This window comes from Caretta caretta, chromosome 12 (genome assembly GCF_965140235.1).
Source record: "Caretta caretta isolate rCarCar2 chromosome 12, rCarCar1.hap1, whole genome shotgun sequence".
Classification (NCBI taxonomy): Eukaryota; Metazoa; Chordata; order Testudines; family Cheloniidae; genus Caretta; species Caretta caretta.
This window is the reverse complement of record NC_134217.1, coordinates 35761814-35782511: the sequence shown is the minus strand read 5'-3', so window position 1 is coordinate 35782511 and position 20698 is coordinate 35761814. Positions and strand designations below refer to the sequence as shown.

Below are 20698 nucleotides of genomic sequence, written 5' to 3'. Positions count from 1 at the left end.
GTAGGTGACTCCTCTTCCTTATTCCTAGGCTAGGCAGAATTCAATTTTTGTTTTTGGCTGTTTCAATGATTAATATAGGATTTCTTTTATTTTAAGTTTTACAGTTGTGGGAAAATAAGAGTGGGGGAAGAGTTAAGGTGGCGATGACAGCAAGGCTGCAAGGGGCTCCCTGCACAGCTGTGGGGCCCAGAATATCCAGCTGCAAGGTGTGGGGAAGGCTGTGGTCCTGACCCAGCCATGTGGAGACTCCCGGCTTGGACGGCGAGGAGGACGACAAGCCCTCAGTGATGAGGCAGGCCACCCCACTGCTGAATGGCTCCATCCCCAGGCAGGAGCCATTCAACAGCAGGGTGACTTCCCCTACAGCTGGAGGCTCCTCCTCCTCCTCACAGCCCTAGCCGCCAGTCTCTGCCCTGCCCCACCAGGACCGCAGTCTTCCCCTCATCTTGTGCTTACAGGGATCCAGTTTCACCAGCCCCAAGGCTGTACATGGAGCCCTCTGTAAGCGCAAGGTGCAGGGCAAGGAAAGGGGTGGGAGGCTTCACTCAGGCTGACTGTTACTGATGGATTTTTGTTGATTTCAGCACCAGCTGAAATCAACCTTTACCAACAGCCATTGATTTATATTGAATCCTGCCAGACCTCCTTATTTTCCAGCTGCTAAATTTCCATTAAGACACAGATACAAATATATTGTTCTGAGCTGGATGGAACCTTGTTATGGGTCGAGTTAAAACCCTCCCATAAGGCAAAAACTGCATGGGAACCTGTCCAGGAGCTTTTGGCTGAGTATTGTTTTGGGTGTGGGGGGGAGTGTGGGAAGTCAGAACAGAAAAACTGGGAAAGACAGAGGGAAGGAGAGAGAGCGCGCTCACCTAAAAAGCAGCTGAGAGCCTAGTGGGTGACCCTGAGGAAAGGTTTTTTGGGCCAGAGGGGCAGGCTAAAAAGAGCGCTCTTGGTGCTGAGCAAAAGAAGCTGTTTCCTGCTATTTGTTTCCTTCTGCATTCAGAGAGACCTCACTTTGTTCATTCTTTTTGTAATGTAACAAAACCGCAAAGAAAACACCAGACTCCACCAATTTCTACTTCCACCTGGAACATTCCCAAGCCTGCAAAACTTTGACTAGCCACTCAGGTCAAAAAGAGACAGCAATATTAACGTACTTGCAGAACGTCACTTACACATAACAGTAATTGCTGTTGTTGCCACAGGAACATTATTTGACCGTAAAGGGGAGGGTGTGGGTAGGACTGTCCACAACTGTATTAAAATGTCATCCACATGTGCTCTAGGGGGTGGCTTTCCATAGCACAAATGGCAGTTAGGCCGTTAACTCTCACTTGTGCAGAAACCTCTCCCCCATACCCAGGAGGCTGGGGGATTTGATGGTGTTTAATCTCAATGGCCAGACCCGCATACACGTGCGGAAGAATCTCTGCCTCTTCCTTCTCAGGAGCACTGAGCCCTGTGGTTGGTCCAGGTCATATTCACATAGCTACACTTATTCACATATTTACTTATTTACATATTCACATGTCCCACACAGAACTGGAAAAAGGAGTCCTCTCTGCCATCCATGTCCACACTAGCTGTCTAGGACTCTGAAATTTGGCTGAACGGTTAGCATCAGAGAATAAGAAACACACCACGAATTCTAGGCAAAGTAGACTCTGAAGCGTTCTATTGGAGATACCACCTAACAACCACCAAGCAAACGTGACCGCTGCAATCACAGGCTGCTGTGCCCTCTGGTAGCACAACATGAGCAGCAGCTACCTTTACGAACCTCAAAGACTCATGCAGTATCATGACAACATCTCAACGGGCATTTGCCAACGCATATCCAAATGAACGGCCACCACACCAGTGGGAAAGATCTCACTACCACCGCCTCCAAAGTTCTAGGTATCGGTTTGGGATATAAGTAAAAGCGAGTGTTAATGGTGCTCACGGTACAATTAAAGCATCCTCGAAAGTGAAACAGCTAAGTTTTAACTTGGACTGCACACCTGTGGCACATCATCTATGCCTGGATCTCTCCATATTGGTACGTGTCCAAGCAGCCGGCATAAAAATACCTGCAAGGAAGAGCAGGTGGCAAAAAGCCCAAAATAGAGGACACAAAATACATGGTGCTAAAGGTACCCACACAAATAACGCCTTGCACAAAGATCTAAACAATCTGAAGGGATTCCACTGAGACCAACCTCAGGAAAGACAGTCTACAAACACAGAACATGAAAGGAGAAGGCCCTTTTCCTTGCCCTGTTACAGCAGTAACCTCAAGGTGGAGGCCAAAGACAACCCCAGTGGATCTCAAATTCATGGCCTTGAGGAGACAGCTGCTTGGATATCATGGGCTAAGATTATTCCTCTTTTTCCCTCCCAGGATACTCACATATAGGACTGAACACAGTGGATCTTGGAGAGTTCTTTTCTTTAAGAAAAACATGGTTTTCTAAACAGACCACTGTTACCTTGGCAAACCTGCTATATAAGACCAGGTGTCTTTTTGAGGGCTATAGGTCTCAGCTGAAGAAAGAGCCCCATTTTCATTCCTCCCACCAACAGCTACCAGCATATCTGCAATGGCTGCAAGGTAGAAATCTACTCGTCGTTGTCTCATGGAGGCAACCTGCAAAATAAAATAAAATAAAATACCGACATCCTCAAACAATCAGTAAGTAAGTTTGAGAAGATTTGTTTCCTCCAATGAGTTTTAAAAAGGGCTGCTATTTGTGTTTGCCATACATATTAAGACAACAATAAAACTTTGCTCTTCTGAGGCACGATACATTAGCATTGAAGTTAAAGGTCACAGAGGGATAATGGAAAGCATCTAAAGCTGTAGCTACCCTTGGAGCTAAGAGTGCGATTCCCAGCTTGCGTAGACATACTCACACTAGCTCTCTTCGAGCTTGCATGCTAAAAATAGTAGCATAGCTGTGGAAGCACAGGCAACGGCATGGCCTAGCTGCCTTGGGTAGAAACCCACCTGGACTGCATGGATGTGCACTTGGGGCAACTAGTTGCTGCCCGTGCTACTGCGGCTACACGACTATTTTTAGCTAGCTTGATAAAAGCTAGCACAAGTATGTCTACGCAAGCTGGAAATCACACCCCTAGCTCCAAGTGCAGATATAGCCAAAGAGACAAACCACTCTATACCTTAGTGACACACGGCTCATCTCGCAATAGCCTGTGCGCCCAGAGATCAGCTCAAACTGCGATCAGCTCAAACACTGAACCCCAGGGGGTTCTGAGTATACAAACAATGGAAGATCAGTCCAAAATGTAGTATCGGTTTAATATTGGGAGGGAGGGGGTTCTCTACTCAGACATGGAAGGGGAAAGACTCGATCCAATAGATGTTTTCCATCTTTAATTATTCTGATCCCTGTATGGCATTAAAATCTTGCATAGTGGTCCTTGCACAGCACTTTGGGCCAGATTTTCATAGGTGCTTTGGCACCTAAAGATGTGGATGGGTGCCAAATGGGATTTTCAAAAGGGTCTAAGCAGGTTAGGTGTAGAAAATCTGGCCCCCCATCCCTACCAATTTTTGAAATGTCATAATCTTTCACTACTGGTGTAACTACAATATTCACAGCAGTTATCCAATTAGCTGTTTCTACTGAGAGGGGTGTTTGACGATTTCAAACATAAATATGGGGGTATATTTTGGTGCCCACCACGAGTGTTCTTCCACCAACAAAGATAAAAATAAACATTAAGAACTTTAAAAGAATGAGATGTAATACAGCTTGAGTCTCACCTTTATCCACTGGTTACAGCGGGGATCATACCTATATAGAAGATTTGAAGCTGCATCCCCTCCATTGTCTCTTGAAAAGCTGCCTCCAGCTATGAAGATGAAACCTCCCAGCACTGCAACACAGTGATGACTTCGCCTGGCTGGGAGTGGCGTTTCTGTTATCCATTGCCCCTTTTTGGTGTCCAGGAAGCAGGTATCATCACTTAACTCCAGGCACCGTTCCGAAACCTCCCCACCCACAAAGAGGAGCCTCTCTTCGTTTGTACGCAAAGCCGTCCGCTTGTTCTGGAGCACTGGCTGGGCTGTGACGTTGTTATGATAGTCCACCGCTTCTTCTATAAACCCCTCACAGTTTGCTTCCTTTGGGAGAAGAGAGCAGACAGCAGGCTTGACTCGATGGAGGAGGTCACTCTTCGGTATCAAGGGAAAATGAATGTTGTCCAGTACCTGGTAAGCCTCGTTTTCTCTTTCCGGGTATTGTGTCAGCCACTGCAAGGCAGCCTGCAGCAAGTCATGCTCACATTCCTGCTGCACGTTGCTGCTCTCCAGATACTGGCAGAGTTTTTGAATGGAAATGTTCTGCAGGAAGTTAGGCGTGAAAGAGAGCGTGCCAAAGTTCTGCAGGATAAAAGAGTCAATGTAGGAGTCCAGGCGTTTCAGGTTGTAAATAGAGGCCAGCTCTTGAAGGTACAGGTAGTTCTCCTCGCTGACCTCATTTTCGAGATACTCACAACAGAAGTCAACCACCTTCCAGATCTGCAGCAGGTGAGCTGTTTCCAGCACATAATCAATGTTGCCACCATCTAAGGACAGCTCACTGCCATATAGGAAATCCACCACAGCTTTGAGACCAATGTAAGAGGCTCCAAATAGTTCAACCTCTTTTTGATAGGCCTCTCGCATGCCAATGGTGAACATGGAATTGAAGTAGTCACTGCAAACAGCCAGAAGATTCCGGTGGGCAGGGACTCTTTGTTCATCCACCACCAGAATAATATCACAGAAAAGTCCTTGGTGTCTCTGCTCATTCAGACTCTGAAGGACTAGACTAGAGTGGTCAGCCCATCTGTACACCTGAAATAAAGAATTTCACTATATAAATCCATGTAGGCTCACACCTTGAATACTGCATGCAGTTCTGGCCATCCTATCTCAAAAAAGATGTATTAGAAATGGAAAAGGTCAGAGAAGGGCAACAAATGATTAGGGGTATAGAACAGCTTCCATCTGAGGAGAGATTAAAAAGACTAGGACTGTTCATCTTAGAAAAGAGATGAGTGTGGGGGGTGTGATAGAGGTCTATAAAATCATAAACGGTGTGGAGAAAGTGAAAAAGGAAGTCTTATTTACCCCTTCACATAAACGAATGATGGGTCACTCAATGAGATTAATAGGCAGCAGCTTTAAAACAAACATAAGTACTTCATACAATGCACGGTCAGCCTGTGGTGCTGATTACTAGGGGATGTTGTGAAGACCAAAATTATCACTGGGTTAAAAAAAAAAAAAAATTAGAGAAGTTCATGGCGGATAGGTCCATCAATGGCTATTAGCCAAGATGGTCAGGGATACGACCCCATGCTCCAGGTGTCCCTAAACCTCAAACTGCCAGAAGCTGGGACTGCATGACAGAAGACAGATCACTTGATAATTGCACTGTTCTGTTCAGTCCCTCTGAAGCACCGGTCATTGGCTATTGCCAGAAGACAGGATACTGGGCTATATGGACCATTTGTCTGATGCTATATGGCCATTCTTATGTCCTTAGAAATGATATCAGACAGCAGCTTCCTTCAGTAGATGAAGTGTTCATCCTCACAGAAGAGCAGATACTCTTTCACCAGGTATAGTATATAAGGAAAGAAAACATTTTTTTACTCTGGGTTCAATTTACATGCCAATTTGGCGTAGTCAGCCCTGGCAAAAAACATGAACTTGAAGCACAAGCTTTTTCTTACTTTCAAGAAACTACATAACTTCACCTTTTCCTACAGTACATTTCTGCCATCATTTCCTCCTACTCGGCCAATGCTGTATCTAAACCTTCTTCTTGAATGAAACATTTATAGGGCCAGGTTCCCATTACTGGTACAACTATACCAGAAAAGTACTCTTATAGTATACCAACAGAACACTACTCATGTGGACAGCTTACTCCAGCCACCCCGAGTGAAATACGCTGAATTGCTGGTATAACTGTGTCTACACTAAGCACATTTACCAGCACAGCTCTGTTAGTCACAAATCGCATCTCATCATACCCTGGACAACAGATCTATGCTGGCAAAAGTCTGTAGTATAGACCCGGCCTAACTGACTCCCACTCTGCTCTTCCCACTTTCTTCCAAACATCTGCTTATGTCTGGAACCCCCCTCTCCTGATTCGTGCCCCAAAGTAACCTACGAGGTATATAATATATATTGGGAGTAGACAATGTTCATACAGCAATGCCTGCAGTTGGTCATTCAACCCATGTATAATAATTGTCATGCTGGGTTTGTGTCCGATTTCAGCAGTCACCTGCCAAGACTTACGTAAAGCTATTGCTATGGTAAATCTTGGCAGGATGGCTCATTTGTAAACTCCTTGAGGCACCGATTGTGTCTTCCTCTCCATACAGGTCCAACGCACACCATCTGCACTCAAATAATAATACTGTTCATCCATGTTTAGAGTCACCTAGCATGATGGTAACCCATTCCCAACTGACTGTTGCGATCATCCAGAAGCTAAGGTAGTTTTCATTTTTAATTGTTCCATATTATATATCAGAAGTCTAGAATGTGGTACATGGTCTGTCAAATGCTAGACCAATATAAACCATTATAGATGTAGAGACGGTTACATCAAGGTTGTGAAAGCTTCTATGGATGGGATTCTGCCCCGTGACCATGCCCCTACCTACACTGTAGCACTATATCGGAGATGGAACTGTGCTGCAACGGATTAGAGAAAATTCAAATAAGCATCCCTAAATTGGGGAAGTTTTACCAGTTATATCGATAAGTATATAGCTATAAACTTGTCATGTGGACACACACTTTCTGGTGTAAGAGTGGCTTTTTTAGGTTTATCTTCAAACCTTTCTTAGGCAACATAAAAAAATACACTGTTCTATTGGAATAAGAGTGTTCACACAGGGAATGAGGGGATTATACCAATAGAACCCTGTCAGTTTAAATTTGCAACTTAAATTATTAAAATTGTCCCCCATGTAGACATGGTCTACGAATTTAAGTTCCTCGGGGCAGGAATTATGTGTTTGCACAGGACCCAGCATCATGGGGCCCTGATCTCAGTCAAGGTCTTCAGGCACTACTATAATACCAGTAATAAATAACAAAAATAGCACTGAAAGGGTCTCATTAACGATAGAAATGTTAAAATGCTGTCAGCAGACTTCAAGGTTAACCCCCAATGACAAATGGAATGTATTTAAAACTTTAAGAAGTTTTTATCTTTGTTAAAGATAATGAGATGTTAAGAGTAACAAGAAGGGTTTCTTCAGGTATGTTAGCAACAAGAAGACAATCAAGGAAAGTGTGGGCCCCTTACTGAATGAGGGAGGCAACCTAGTGACAGAGGATGTGGAAAAAGCTAATGTACTCAATGCTTTTTTTGCCTCTGTCTTCACGAACAAGGTCAGCTCCCAGACTACTGCACTGGGCAGCATAGCATGGAGAGGAGGTGACCAGCCCTCTGTGGAGAAAGAAGTGGTTTGGGACTATTTAGAAAAGCTGGATGTGCACAAGTCCATGGGGCTGGATGCGTTGCATCCGAGAGTGCTAAAGGAAGGCAGATGTGATTGCAGAGCCATTGGCCATTATCTTTGAAAACTCATGGTGATCGGGGGAAGTCCCGGACGACTGGAAAAAGGCTAATGTAGTGCCCATCTTTAAAAAAAGGGGAGAAGGAGGATCCTGGGAACTACAGGCCAGTCAGCCTCACCTCAGTCCCTGGAAAAATCATGGAGCAGGTCCTCAAGGAATCAATCCTGAAGCACTTAGAGGAGAGGAAAGTGATCAGGAACAGTCCGCATGGATTCACCAAGAGCAAGTCATGCCTGACTAATCTAATTGCCTTCTATGACGAGATAACTGGTTCTGTGGATGAAGGGAAAGCAGTGGACGTGTTGTTCCTTGACTTTAGCAAAGCTTTTGACACTGTCTCCCACAGTATTCTTGCCAGCAAGTTAAAGAAGTATGGGCTGGATGAATGGACGATAAGGTGGATAGAAAGCTGGCTAGATTGTCGGGCTCAACGGGTAGTGATCAATGGCTCCATGTCTAGTTGGCAGCTGGTATCAAGCGGAGTGCCCCAAGGGTCGGTCCTGGGGCCGGTTTTGTTCAATATCTTCATAAATGATCTGGAGGATGGTGTGGATTGCACCCTCAGCAAATTTGCGGATGACACTAAACTGGGAGGAGAGGTAGATACACTGGAGGGTAGGGATAGGATATAGAGGGACCTAGACAAATTGGAGGATTGGGCCAAAAGAAATCTGATGAGGTTCAACAAGGACAAGTGCAGAATCCTGTACTTAGGGTGGAAGAATCCAATGCACCGCTACAGACTAGGGACCGAATGGCTCAGCAGCAGTTCTGCAGAAAAGGACCTAGGGGTTACAGTGGACGAGAAACTGGATATGAGTCAACAGTGTGCCCTTGTTGTCAAGAAGGCCAATGGCATTTTGGGATGTATAAGTAGGGGCATTGCCAGCAGATTGAGGGACGTGATCGTTCCCCTCTATTCGACACTGGTGAGGCCTCATCTGGAGTGCTGTGTTCAGTTTTGGGCCCCATACTACAAGAAGGATGTGGAAAAATTGGAAAGAGACCAGCGGAGGGCAACAAAAATGGTTAGGGGTCTGGAACACATGACTTATGAGGAGAGGCTGAGGGAACTGGGGATGTTTAGTCTACGGAAGAGAAGAATGAGGGGGGATTTGATAGCTGCTTTCAACTACCTGAAAGGGGGTTCCAAAGAGGATGGATCTAGACTGTTCTCCGTGGTAGCAGATGACAGAACAAGGAGTAATGGTCTCAAGTTGCAGTGCGGGAGATTTAGGTTGGATATTAGGAAAAACTTTTTCACTAGGAGGGTGGTGAAAACTGGAATGCGTTACCTAGGGAGGTGGTGGAATCTCCTTCCTTCGAAGTTTTTAAGGTCAGGCTTGACAAAGCCCTGGCTGGGATGATTTAATTGGGGATAGGTCCTGCTTTGAGCAGGGGGTTGGACTAGATGACCTCCTGAGGTCCCTTCCAACCCTGATATTCTATGATTCTATGAAAGCATTTTTCAAAAGCAGACATAAGTAACGTCAAATAAATAAGAGAGCATGCAATGACACGAGTGTGCTATATGGAGTCTCCAAAAGGTAAACCAGTAATTTTGGGCTGGTTCTTCAAGACAAACTTTCATTAGACAACGACCAGATAATAGCAGACAGCTTGTAACACCCTATTCTGAAGTCCTCAGACGTATAGATATTGGATTAAACTAAAAATAATATATGCTCTCTTCCCTTTGTAACGGGAGTATCATCTCTCTCTCTCTCTAATGTTCTTTAATACCATCATCTTGCATAAGGAGATTACAGCAGAATTTACAAATTACCAAAGGCTCCTATTTATTGAACATGCTGCAGAGTCAGCAGGGTAATCCGGAATGCCACTTATGACAATTTGTATTCCCTGACTTCTTGTCTCAGTGGAGAAGTTCTGCCACTTTGAACACTGAGCATAAACTGAGCACACACACGGGACTATGCAGTAATGACGCAGAGTATGTTAATACACTTCACCCGCTTACCAAGGCAGTTAGTCACTCTTAGACCACTGAGAAAAATGGATAGCTGCAAAAGTCAAGACCAAGACGACTTTGACATTAAAAATTAACAGTTTACCCATGCTATTTATATTCTGTATAAGAGGTTTAATATTAACTAGTAATTCTAAAGTTAACAAACAATAATAGCAACGGCATATGCAAAAAGACAAAACAATGCTGTTGAGATTATAGATTTGTAAAGCAATTATTATGCTACAGTTTTTAAATGCTACATGCGATCTGTGCAGTGGTAAAGGGACAAGATTGAAAGTCATGTATTTTATAAATATTTATCTGTTTCTCAACACTTGTAGTTATTATAGTTGAGAAAAGTTTGAAGATCCATTTTACTCTGGACTATTATTAATGCTTTACTCTTTGGTTTTCATTCAACTTTGACAACAAAGATATTGAAACTGACGAATTTAGTTTTTTTTGGCTCCCTTGTACTAGTATAAGGGCATAGTGTTCAGATTGCAAAAACCGCAGAGCAATATTGAAATACAACCCTCCCCCATTTTCACGAAGATTAAATAAAATTAATGGAATCATTGACAACATTATGGATTTACAACATTTAGTCTCCATTTCTGCATCAGAATCTACTAGTATGGACTACCGTGGGATCCCAACTGAAGTCAGTGCAGCCGCGCATAGGTGCAGAAACAGATCCCTATAGTACCCTTAGCCCTTACACAGAAAGTGAACGTTATGCAGGCGAGCAGTCCCAGTGAGTTCACAGAGAGTGCTCACACATGTAAGCGTTGGCAGGATCAGGGTTCGAGTTCATACAAAACCTAAGCCTGCGCGTAAAATTTAACTTGTCTCTTTAACAAGTCTTAACAAATTTCAATCCAGCAACAAAATTAAATACACCCTCTTTGAATTACTGGAGAAAGACCTCTAGATACAGAGAAGGATTACGTGTTGCCAGTATGTGCCAGTTTTAAAAATCATGAGTCACTCTGAGCAGATGGCCTATTTGCTGCAGGTATTTTTTAATTGGAGACAATGGAACAAACTTGCATTTTAAAATCAGCTTGTTACATGCTACAGTATATACCTAGGAACTAAATATCCAGTTGTTTCATCACCGTTGTCTCATCCCCCCCCTCCCCCCCGCCTTTCAAAGTAATCATAATTTTAATTACAAGTTTTAGCCAGCAATGCAGAATTCACTAACCTTGGAGGATTCGCTTATCTTGTGCGGCCGAGAAATTCTCGTTTGTCTGGTTGCCTCCATTATAGGCTGATTTGTGATACTTCTAGAACAGAAAACAGAAAATAAGTTCTCAGCATATGAGCCTAACATCAGCCCCTCAGTGATGGCCAAACAGTCACATAGTGATAAAAATAGACAATAGGAACACTTACATATACCTGTATATATTGATCTATACGTTAAAAAGAGTTCAGTGTTGAAAATAGATTCGCTAACCCCCTCTATTGGTCTTATTTTGTCGTTTAGCCAACAATTTGTTTTGCCAAGTTTTATTGATAACTTCAGTGTACATTAATGTATTATCAGAGCTCACCACGACACTTTTAGTTATGTACCAGTATTATCGATGTCATCGCACCTCTGAAAAGATTGCTTATTGGTTGACTGCTAGTCCCTACCACACCATGAGAAGTCTGAACAGTAATAGGATACAGAGCTTTCCTCTAGGTTGCTGGTTCCAATCCAGCCCAGGGCAGTAGCCCAAGATAGCTGAAGGGAGTCTGGTGGGTTTCAGTCTAGTTTTTATTAGGACTGTGACTATATCACCCAAATCACCACCACAACTAGTTCCCTTATTAGTAGAGAGACGGAGGGCTGCACAAGCCAGAGAAACTGATCTACCAGATTACACCTACAGATGGTCCTTGAGGCACATTGGCAGCGTAGTGTGAAGGAATAAATAGATTACTTCATTTTCTAGTGCTATTAATACAGCATCTTTCACTAGCACTAAAGTCACTTTAAGAGTAAAGAAAAAAATAACCAAAAAACACTGTCTTGGGGTTCTCGTCCCCCGCCCCAGAAGGGGCAGACTGAGTTTGAGCTGACACACTTCGTGTCCATTTATTTATTTTAGGAGCTTGTATGACACAAAAGAGTGTCTCCGGCACTTCTAAAGCTACATCGCAGGTTGGAGTCAAAAATCTGAGAGAGAATCCCTCTGAACTATTTAGCTATTACAGGCAGATTCGGCCACAGGGATGGGGTGGGGGCATGGGCTCAAATAGCAATGTGCAGCTACGTCAAACAGTATTTTTGAGCCCAGCAACAGATCAACACACACACCCCATTAAAGACATTTTGTCTCACCACTGACTGGTAGAAATTCACCTGTAGCTGCACAGGTCTGCCTGTCTGAGAACAGGTTAAGTCCTGGAAAGCAATGGAGAGAGGTCACTCACCTCCACTGAGACATAGACATAGAATAGACATAGAATACCAGGGTTGGAAGGGACCTCAGGAGGTCATCTGGTCCAACCCCCTGCTCAAAGCAGGACCAATCCCCAATTTTTGCCCCAGATCCCAAATGGCCCCCTCAAGGATTTAACTCACAACCCTGGGTTTAGCAGGGCAATGCTCAAACCACTGAGACCTACACCTGCTACCCTGAGCAGAGCTGTCATTTGAAAGAGAGTTGTGGGTCTGGTCCTCTCTATAATAATGAGGCTGAGGAACCACCACATCATTTGGCTCAGGATTTCTTCTACAACAGATATTCACACAGACTCAGATACATGGACAGAGGGACAGTGTCTGAGGGAATCAGCTCTGGTGAAAGGTAAGAGATTCCTCTTCAGTTTTAATTCAAAGATATTGCCTCACCGACCTTGGCTCAGTTTTTCCACACGCATTTCTAATCTGTAGAGCCTGTAAAGAGATCAGGTTCTGCAGGGGTTGGGGGTACGTACGCACACATACACGGCCCCCCCCCCCAAGTTAGCTATAGCCAAGCGAGAATCTGGCACGATGCACTGAAACCCTGAAAGCACAGATAAAAGGGGGGGAGCAGCAGTCTGGATCACTCGAATTGTTCATTGCATTTTATTGCAATGCCTCAGATCACTATATGGGGGGAGGGGGCCAGGAAGGAAAAGGAACAGAGTTGCCCTGACTAAAGCGGGGGGAGGTTAACTAATGACTCTCAGGCTTTGCTGTGCTCCACTTGGCTCAGTGCTGCAGCATGAGGCATGTTCCTGTTGTTCAGTGCAATTGGGACACCTGAAAGGCTGGGACCCAATGCCACCTAGGTACTAAGAAAAGGAGAGTTTACCACTGTGCAGCGTCCCTACAGTCTCCAGGCCGGAGTGCCAGCTGCCCCAATGGGACTCAGCGCCGCAGGCTGGTGCTGAGGCTGTTCTGGCCGCTGCTGGTGTCTCTCCCTCCTCTCCCTCTGCAGCCATGTCTCATCCAGGAAATGCTGGCTGGATTGAAAGGGGAAGGAGCCAATAGGGAGAGAGGAGCTGTGCTGTTTGGAGGGGAGGAGAAGGGGATAATAAACGGGGTGGGATTAGGAAAGGCTGCTTGACATCAGGCCAAATCACTGCAAACAAACAACAAGCAGCCCCCAAGACAGGCAGCTGCTGCTCTGGCAGCCTGATGCTCAGTGCGTGGGAATTAATATTCCGCTCAGGCAGGACTCTGGTTCCTCTCTGCCTTGCTCAGGGAAAAGGTGCAACCTTGGTTTGCAGAAGGCAGGAGGAGAGGGGAAGGGACAGGTCACTGCGGCCTCCTGCTCCCAGTCTTAGCTGGCACACTTCCCCCTGCTCTCAGGGCAACTCCTGGTCACGCTCTTAGGGCCCCAGCCTCCCATTACCTGACCCCCAAAGTCAGTGGAGTTACTCCCCTACAGAAAGTTACCGGCCTGCATTCATTTTTGCATGACCAGGGCTTTATATTGTTCAGTTATCTCCTGCAGGAGGAGATGAGTTAATGACTTTTAAGCTCTTCTAACCTGACCTGCCTCTCTTCTCACCTGCTGCAGGTTGGCCAACGCTCAGGCTCTGGGCTAAAGGCCAGGACTGCTGAAGGGTTGAACCTGGCTGCTGGACTCCCACTTCCAAACAGATCTCAGCACCCCCTTTCTGGCCAGGCCCCAGCAAGGGATGGGAGTGGAGGGAGGCAGCTCTAAGATGCTGAATATCTCTTGACTTTCCTGGGAGTGGAGGGTTCTCAAATCTTGCAGGATTGGGCCCTGAAGGAGATGTAGACTCCCACCCAGGGCATTTTGAAAGTAGATCCTGGCAGGAGGCGAGCTCGAATAAGCCTTTGTGCTCAGCAGACAGCCGGACGTGTCCTTTAAAATGACGAACTATTATTTTATTATCCTAGAGCACTGGTTCTCAACCAGAGGCCCAAGGGCCCCTGGGGGGACCATGAGCAGGTTTCGGGGGGGGCGCCAAGCAGGGCCAGCATTAAACTCGCTGGGGCCCAGGGCAGAAAGGCAAAGCCCCACTGCATGGGGCTGAAGCCCAGGGCCCTGAGCCCCACCACCTGGGGTTGAAGCCGAAGTCTGCGAAATGTAGCTTCGTGGGAGCCCCTGTAGCATGGGGCCCCAGGCAATTGCCCTGCTGGCTACCCTAATGCCAGCCCTGGCTTAATATGCAGAAAACCAATTATTGTGGCACAGGTGGGCCGTGGAGTTTTTATAGCTTGTGTGTGGGGGGGCTCAGAAAGAAAAAGGTTGAAACCCCCTGTCCTAGAGGGTGCCCATTTTTTGAGTAACTCTCCATACCAAATCCCTACCACTTAAAAAGTTATTCCTTGGTAACGGGTTGTATGGCAAATATCTAAACACAGGCAAACCTAATACATCCTGTTAAGTTTTCCTAGCACTTCTTATATGTGATATTTGCAACTATTGTTATAATTCCCTGACTGTTTTGGGGGTTAGCAGCAGTAGGTGTGCAATGCAAATAAGGTAACTGTTGCAAATATTTGAATCAGGACAATCACTATAAGAGACTATACTATTACTTAGGTGATGTGATTACTTAGGTTCAATTTAACATTGTGATTTTAAAAATCTCTGTAAAGGGGTGTGCGCGTACTTAACACGTAGCCAAGCCATCAAAAAGTGTTCATAACAACCCCAGTAACCAGATGGTCTTTTTATTTATCTGGATATGAAACTATATGTCCTCAGGAAAATACAACGAGGACAAAATGCAACAGCACACCTCTTTAGCAACATGGGTTGCTGTGAGCACGCACACCCGTGGTGGCCACAATATCCACCACCCCTGCGTGCACGCACTCACGTATACACACAAGATTTGCAGCCTGACCAGCAGCAATTCCTGGACAGATTTGTGTTTGTATGCACCTGAGGGTGCACAGAGCAGCCATACCACATGCCTTCATTCTCCTAGCCCCTGGCTGCAATGTGCAGAGCAAGCAGGGGTCCTGGTGGAGCCTGGGAGGGAGCAGGGAGAATGCAGCAGACCCACTGCTTCCCCCACCCCACACTATGGGTTCCACCCCTCTTGGGGGTGGGGGATTTTTCCCCTCTGTCCGTGGCCCAGTGTGTGCACCATCATAGCAGGGTCACTTCCTGAAGGGAGGTGCTGCTCTCCCAACAACTCATGCTGAGCTAGAAACAAAAGATGGCCCAGCAGAGTGGTATGGTAGAAATAGCTAGAAAAGAAAGGGCAGTAAAGGAGCAAAGGTGTGATGGATGAGTGGTGAAGGAGCAGGGGCAAGCTGCTAATGATCCATTTTAACTTATAGGTTTCAGAGTAGCAGCCGTGTTAGTCTGTATTCGCAAAAAGAACAGGAGGACTTGTGGCACCTTAGAGACTAACCAATTTATTTGAGCATGAGCTTTCGTGAGCTACAGCTCACTGCATCCGACGAAAGCTTATGCTCAAATAAATTGGTTAGTCTCTAAGGTGCCACTAGTACTCCTTTTCTTTTTGTTTTAACTTACAGTCTCCCGTGGCCAAAAAGCCTCTGGGAGCCTCAATAGAAATCCCATTAATCATGCAGTATTCCGTCCTCCCACCTCTCCCCCTGGTCCAATGACTGTTCTACTGTGGATAAATCCTTACACCGTCATTGAGTCAGGGAGTGAGTGTGAGTGAGAAGGACTCTGTAGTCCAGTGGTTAGGGCATCCCGGTGGGAGACCCTGGGCCCAGTCCTCCATCTCCAATCACTCTTTCATTATTTATCCCCCATGGAACAGCTTCAGCAGGAGAGAATGAGGGAGCCCCACATCACACTATCCCATTGCTCAATGGTTAGAGCATCCTCCTGAGAGGTCCTGTCTCCTCTACTGGAGAGAGGGCAATTGAACGTGGATCTCCCATGCAAGCGCTCTAACCACTGGGAAAAACTTATAAGGTGGGCAGTGTTGGCGACACTTGAATGGGACCTGATTCAGTCATCAGCCTTTCAGCACACCTAATGGATTGGGCCCTGCATGCAATGCCTGTCTTCCCCTGGTTTGTGAATTGCTTTCCTGCTTAGGCAGAAGTCAGGCATCTGGATGCTTAGTGTGCAGCAACAGTGGCAGAAACTTAAGAGCCTACTGGTTTTGGTGGATGGTAGTGCAGCCACAAGCGGAGAATATCATCGCTGAAGAACAGGCTGGCTTTCGTGCTGGAAGAAGTACCACAGAACAGATTTTCAACCTTCGCGTTCTATGGGAGAAGTTCTGGCAACACCAGAAGGACATCAACCACGTCTTTGTTGACTTCAAGAAGGCGTTTGACAGAGTATGGCACGAAGCTCTCTGGGAACCAAGAAGAAGTACAATGTTGGTGATAAGCTTATTCTTACCATTTAACAACTGTGTGCCAAGGCCAGCAGTGCCGTTCTCGTCAATGGCACTATAGGAGAGTGGTTTCGCACCACTGTTGGAGTCCGGCAAGGCTGCCTTCTTTCGCCCACACTGTTCAACATCTACTTGGAGCGCATAATGACTGATACCCTAGAAGATCACATATGCACAGTCAGCACTGGGGGGAGAACCATCTCAAATCTTCGGTTCGCTGATGACGTTGACGGCCTGGCAGGCAGCGAAGATGAACTTGCCAACCGTGTGAAACAACTGGATGAAACCTCCTCAAAATACGGCATGGAAATCAGTGCAGAGAAAACCAAGCTGATGACAAACAAACGTGATGGGATCAGCTCAGATATCACTGTGAGTGGACAAGAGCTGGAGACAGTGAAACTGTTCAAGTATTTGGGAGCAATCATCACTGATGAAGGATCAAAGGCAGAAATTCTGGTGAGAACTGTGCAAACAACAGTGGCAAAGCTAAAGCCAAATTGGAGGAATAAGAACATCTCCCTGGAATCCAAACCGAAACTGCTGCACGCACTGGTCATCTCCATTTTTCTGTATGTGTGTGAGACATGGACCCTTATGGCAGAACTTGAAAGGAAAATAAAGGTAGCAGAGATGAGATACTTCTGTAAAATCCTGGGCATCTCCTACTTTGACCGCGTCACTAATGAAGAGATCCGCATCACCCAACATGCTAGGTCATATGAAGACCTCCTGAGAACCGTGAAGAAGCGCAAGCTGAAGTGGTAGGGCCATGTAACAAGATCATCTGGCCTATCCGAGAGCATCCTCCAAGGGACAGTACAGGGGAAAAGAAGAAGAGGTAGACAGAAGAAGAGATGGACTGACAACATAAAAGAGTGGACAGGAATGGACTTCACGGAGACTCAAGTACTAACACACAGTTGTCAAGGGTGGAGACAATTGGTTGATTGCTCATCAATGATGGTGCCCCAACGACCAATGCGATTATGGGAGTGATGATGATGATGATGATGATGATGGATGAGTGCAGCCAAAATTGGGACTTAGGTGGGTCTGTGTGGATCTGGGTCTGTGTCTTGGCCACACAACATGGTTTGGAGCTATATTATCTTTCCAGTAGCATCTCTGCATCCTCTCCAAATCCATCAAGTTCTCCACTCACATAGCTGGAGCTGGAGCCAGCCTGCCGGGAAAGAGGCAAATGCTGCTGCATATGCAGCTGGCTAGAACTCCCCCTCACCCACCACCATCACCACCCCATGGGAGGAGAAGATCCATGCACAGAGGGGGAGGTGATTGGCCCCAGAATTACCATTAAAAAAGACAATGCCCCAAAATCTCCTTTCAGTTACACAGGTGCAAATTTGGTGCCAACTACCAAAGCAGATAAAGTGGTTACTTTCCCGCCCCCCATTCCAAATTCCCATGGGTACATCTGAGAGCAGTGTTTCATCCTACATGCCTGTAAAAAAAGGCAGAGAGGGGAAGGAAGGAAAGCGTGTCAGTTAAAAGGCAGGATGCGGTCACATGGTGAGGGCATGAATTTCCAGGACTGACATAATGTTCAGGGATTACCGGCAGTCTAAATATGAACACAGAGGTTCCTGATTCATTGTTCTATCTATGTTAATGTCCCACTTCCCTCGGGGCTTCAAACATTCCAACTACAGAAGAGCAGGGAAGTGTACAATTAAATTGTGGATGGTTGAGACTTGATCAAGCTTGGACTTTTTTCTTTCCAATTATAGTGATATCTGACATCACCTACCTCTCATCTGTGTGACCTCAGTAGCTCAGGAACTAGAAAATGATGAGAATGGTGGACTAGAAAAGTGTTTTGTATATGAGCAATTATCTGTTAAGTAAAATGAACCTCACTCAGGCTTTCAAACAGGTCTGTAAGGAATGGATGGAAAGTTAGCCCTATTAAAGTGTGTGACCACACTGCCACCTAGTGGCTGGAGCCTACCAGAATGTAGGACCTGATCCTCCCAGATGCTGGGTGCCCTCAACTCCCATTGACTTTAATGCAGATTTATCTCTACTCCCACTGACTTTAACTTTACCTAAATCATTGAGATTCACTGCTGGGATTAGCCTGATTCACTGTGATTTGCTCAATCATCTGCTTACAGGGATCTTCTTGCAGGATCAGGGCTCCCAACTGTACAGTGGTAAGCCACATGCTTTATAATTAACACATCAATTGGTGATCTCACCCCCCTTTCCTTTCTCAGCAAATATTTAATAAATGAATGCTGTGGTGGGGCCTTCTACTATGTGACGGGGTGTACTGGTCCCACACCAGAGCAGAAGGGGTTAAGGCAGTGCTCTTAGCAGCAGAAGCCACGGCCCCTCGACCCTGCTGGGCATGCCTCAACTGTTGGTGCAGTATAAATGGGAGCAGCTCAGTGGGTGTGGACTGCCGAGGAAGAAGGACGTGCCTTGCTGGCTTCAGCTGAGAAGCAGCCAGGCACCTGGACTGAAGGAGCAGGAGACGTCAAGGCCCAGACAGGCACCTTGGCATCGGCAGATGCCCTAGAGCAGTGCTTCTCAAGCTATCTGATGTGGCGGACGGGCAGTTTTTTTTCCAATGTGCGCGCAGACCGGCGGCTGATGGCTCATTCGCGGACCACCACTTTGAGTAGCACTGCCCTAGAGAAACTGACATTGCCACCCGAGGCACCCTGACCCCGAAGGCACTCTGACTTCAGCGACAGGAGACATGTCAGGAAGCAGCCCACGGAGGGACTAGCCAGTGTCCCTGCAGCAGTTAGTGTGTTGCGGGTGACCCACCAAATTCCCCATGGACTCTGGTGATTGGGGTGTGCTTCCCTGAAGACAAGGGGAGTTCTGTTGACTCTGGCCATTGGACTATGCAGCCCTGTGGCTGAGTGCAACCATATTGACTTAACCCTGGGGCAACCACACCCTTACCCCTCCCCTTGGGTGACGGGGGGGGGGGACAGGACATGGAACAAACTACTAAAACTTCATCACTTTTACAAAATATACAATAGTGTATTCTACTACTAGTAATTAATGTATATGTAGTGTTGTTGCAGCCAGGTTGGTCCCTTGAAACATGTTTTAACTATTTATGCTAAACAATCAGTTCTACTTTGTAGCTGTGCTACTGAGTAAATTTCCCAGACCTGAGGAAGAGCTCTGTGTAAGCTCCAAAGCTCATCTGTTTTGCCAACAGAAGTTGGTCCAATAAAAGAGAGTCCCCCACCCACCTTGTCTCACTAATCTAAAACAATGTATAGTTGTCAAGGGAAATGAACAAAGTATGGTGTATACAATCTGATGGAGTAGGCTCTTTTTATTGTGGTTGTTCATTTATTTGAAAAATTCAGTCATTCACAAGGAGTCTCCAAATCTTCAAGAATCAGTGAGCTGTAGCTCACGAAAGCTTAGGCTCAAATAAATGTGTTAGTCTCTAAGGTGTCACAAGTACTCCTGTTCTTTTTTTGCGATTCTACTGTCACTGTCTAGTTTTCGAAACTCTGATTTTCTTCACTATTAATTACAACCTCTGATTAGCGGGGACACTTTTTCAGGGAGTTTCAGGAGCAGGTATACATCTCCACTGTTGTGAGTGCAGAAAGGCAGGTTCAAATTTTACAGCTGCAGATTCACCTCTTATTCTCGAGGTCTGTGAATCTAGGTCCCAAGGGCCAACATATGCACTGTTCTGGGCTAACACTAGTCTGTCTCTGTAATTTTCAGACCAAGAGGGGGAGCTAGCTGCCTCTGAAACCCAGGGGAAAACCCGCCCACAACGCCGAAAGAGCTGGCGCGGCCCCAGTCACAAATTGAGAGCTGGGGTAATCCCGACGGACGGAAATGCGAAATCACCCACACCCAGAGTTCAAGATCTTTAATCTTCCTGCCGTGGTCAAAAGCTTTTGGCGGGCTTCCCTTCTTTCCTGCCAATTTTGTGTGCAGCGCATTATTTTAGCCTTACCATACTTAAAAAAAACAAAAAACAAAAAGCAAAACAAACTTGCATCAGCAGAATCGCCTATTTATTGCATTTATGGCACATTCTCCGGGGGTTTGCTCATGCTCTGGCTCTGGCCCCCCTTCCCTGTCGTCACCCTCCAGGATCCAGTCCCTGTCTTCCACAGCTCCTACCTGCACCAGCTTGCTCCTTGTCAGGTGTCCTCCCGCTGGGCTACCTCTCGATCTTCTGGAAGCTCTCCTTGACCCCGAGGAGTAACAAGGGGCCGTGTCATCTTGCACAAGGTTTGTCCCTGTTTCCTGACCCCGTGTGTGAGCGACTGTGTAATGCATCACTTTCTGTTCGAGCC

At 46.1% G+C, this 20698-nt stretch overlaps 2 protein-coding genes across 5 annotated transcripts in view; one reads left to right on the top strand and one right to left on the bottom strand.

Moving 5' to 3' along the window:
- Positions 1-20655, bottom strand: part of KLHL36 (kelch like family member 36) — a 29966-nt gene extending 9311 nt beyond the window's left edge. Inside the window, exons 1-4 of one of the 4 annotated variants that reach the window (XM_048816446.2) lie at positions 20523-20655; positions 10789-10870; positions 3776-4849; positions 2478-2635 (exon numbers count right to left, since the gene is read on the bottom strand). In XM_048816446.2, the coding sequence (XP_048672403.1) occupies positions 2478-2635; positions 3776-4849; positions 10789-10848 (1292 nt within the window). In that variant the 5' untranslated portion in view covers positions 10849-10870; positions 20523-20655. Of the gene's footprint in view, positions 1-2477; positions 2636-3775; positions 4850-10788; positions 10871-12877; positions 13019-20522 lie in introns of those variants that run through there. The other 3 variants (XM_075118448.1, XM_048816447.2, XM_048816448.2) reach the window with 3 other exon arrangements.
- Positions 20508-20698, top strand: part of COTL1 (coactosin like F-actin binding protein 1) — a 32722-nt gene continuing 32531 nt past the window's right edge. The window contains exon 1 of the mRNA XM_048816449.2: positions 20508-20633. The gene's annotated coding sequence lies outside the window, so the exon portion shown is untranslated. The remainder of the gene's footprint in view (positions 20634-20698) is intronic.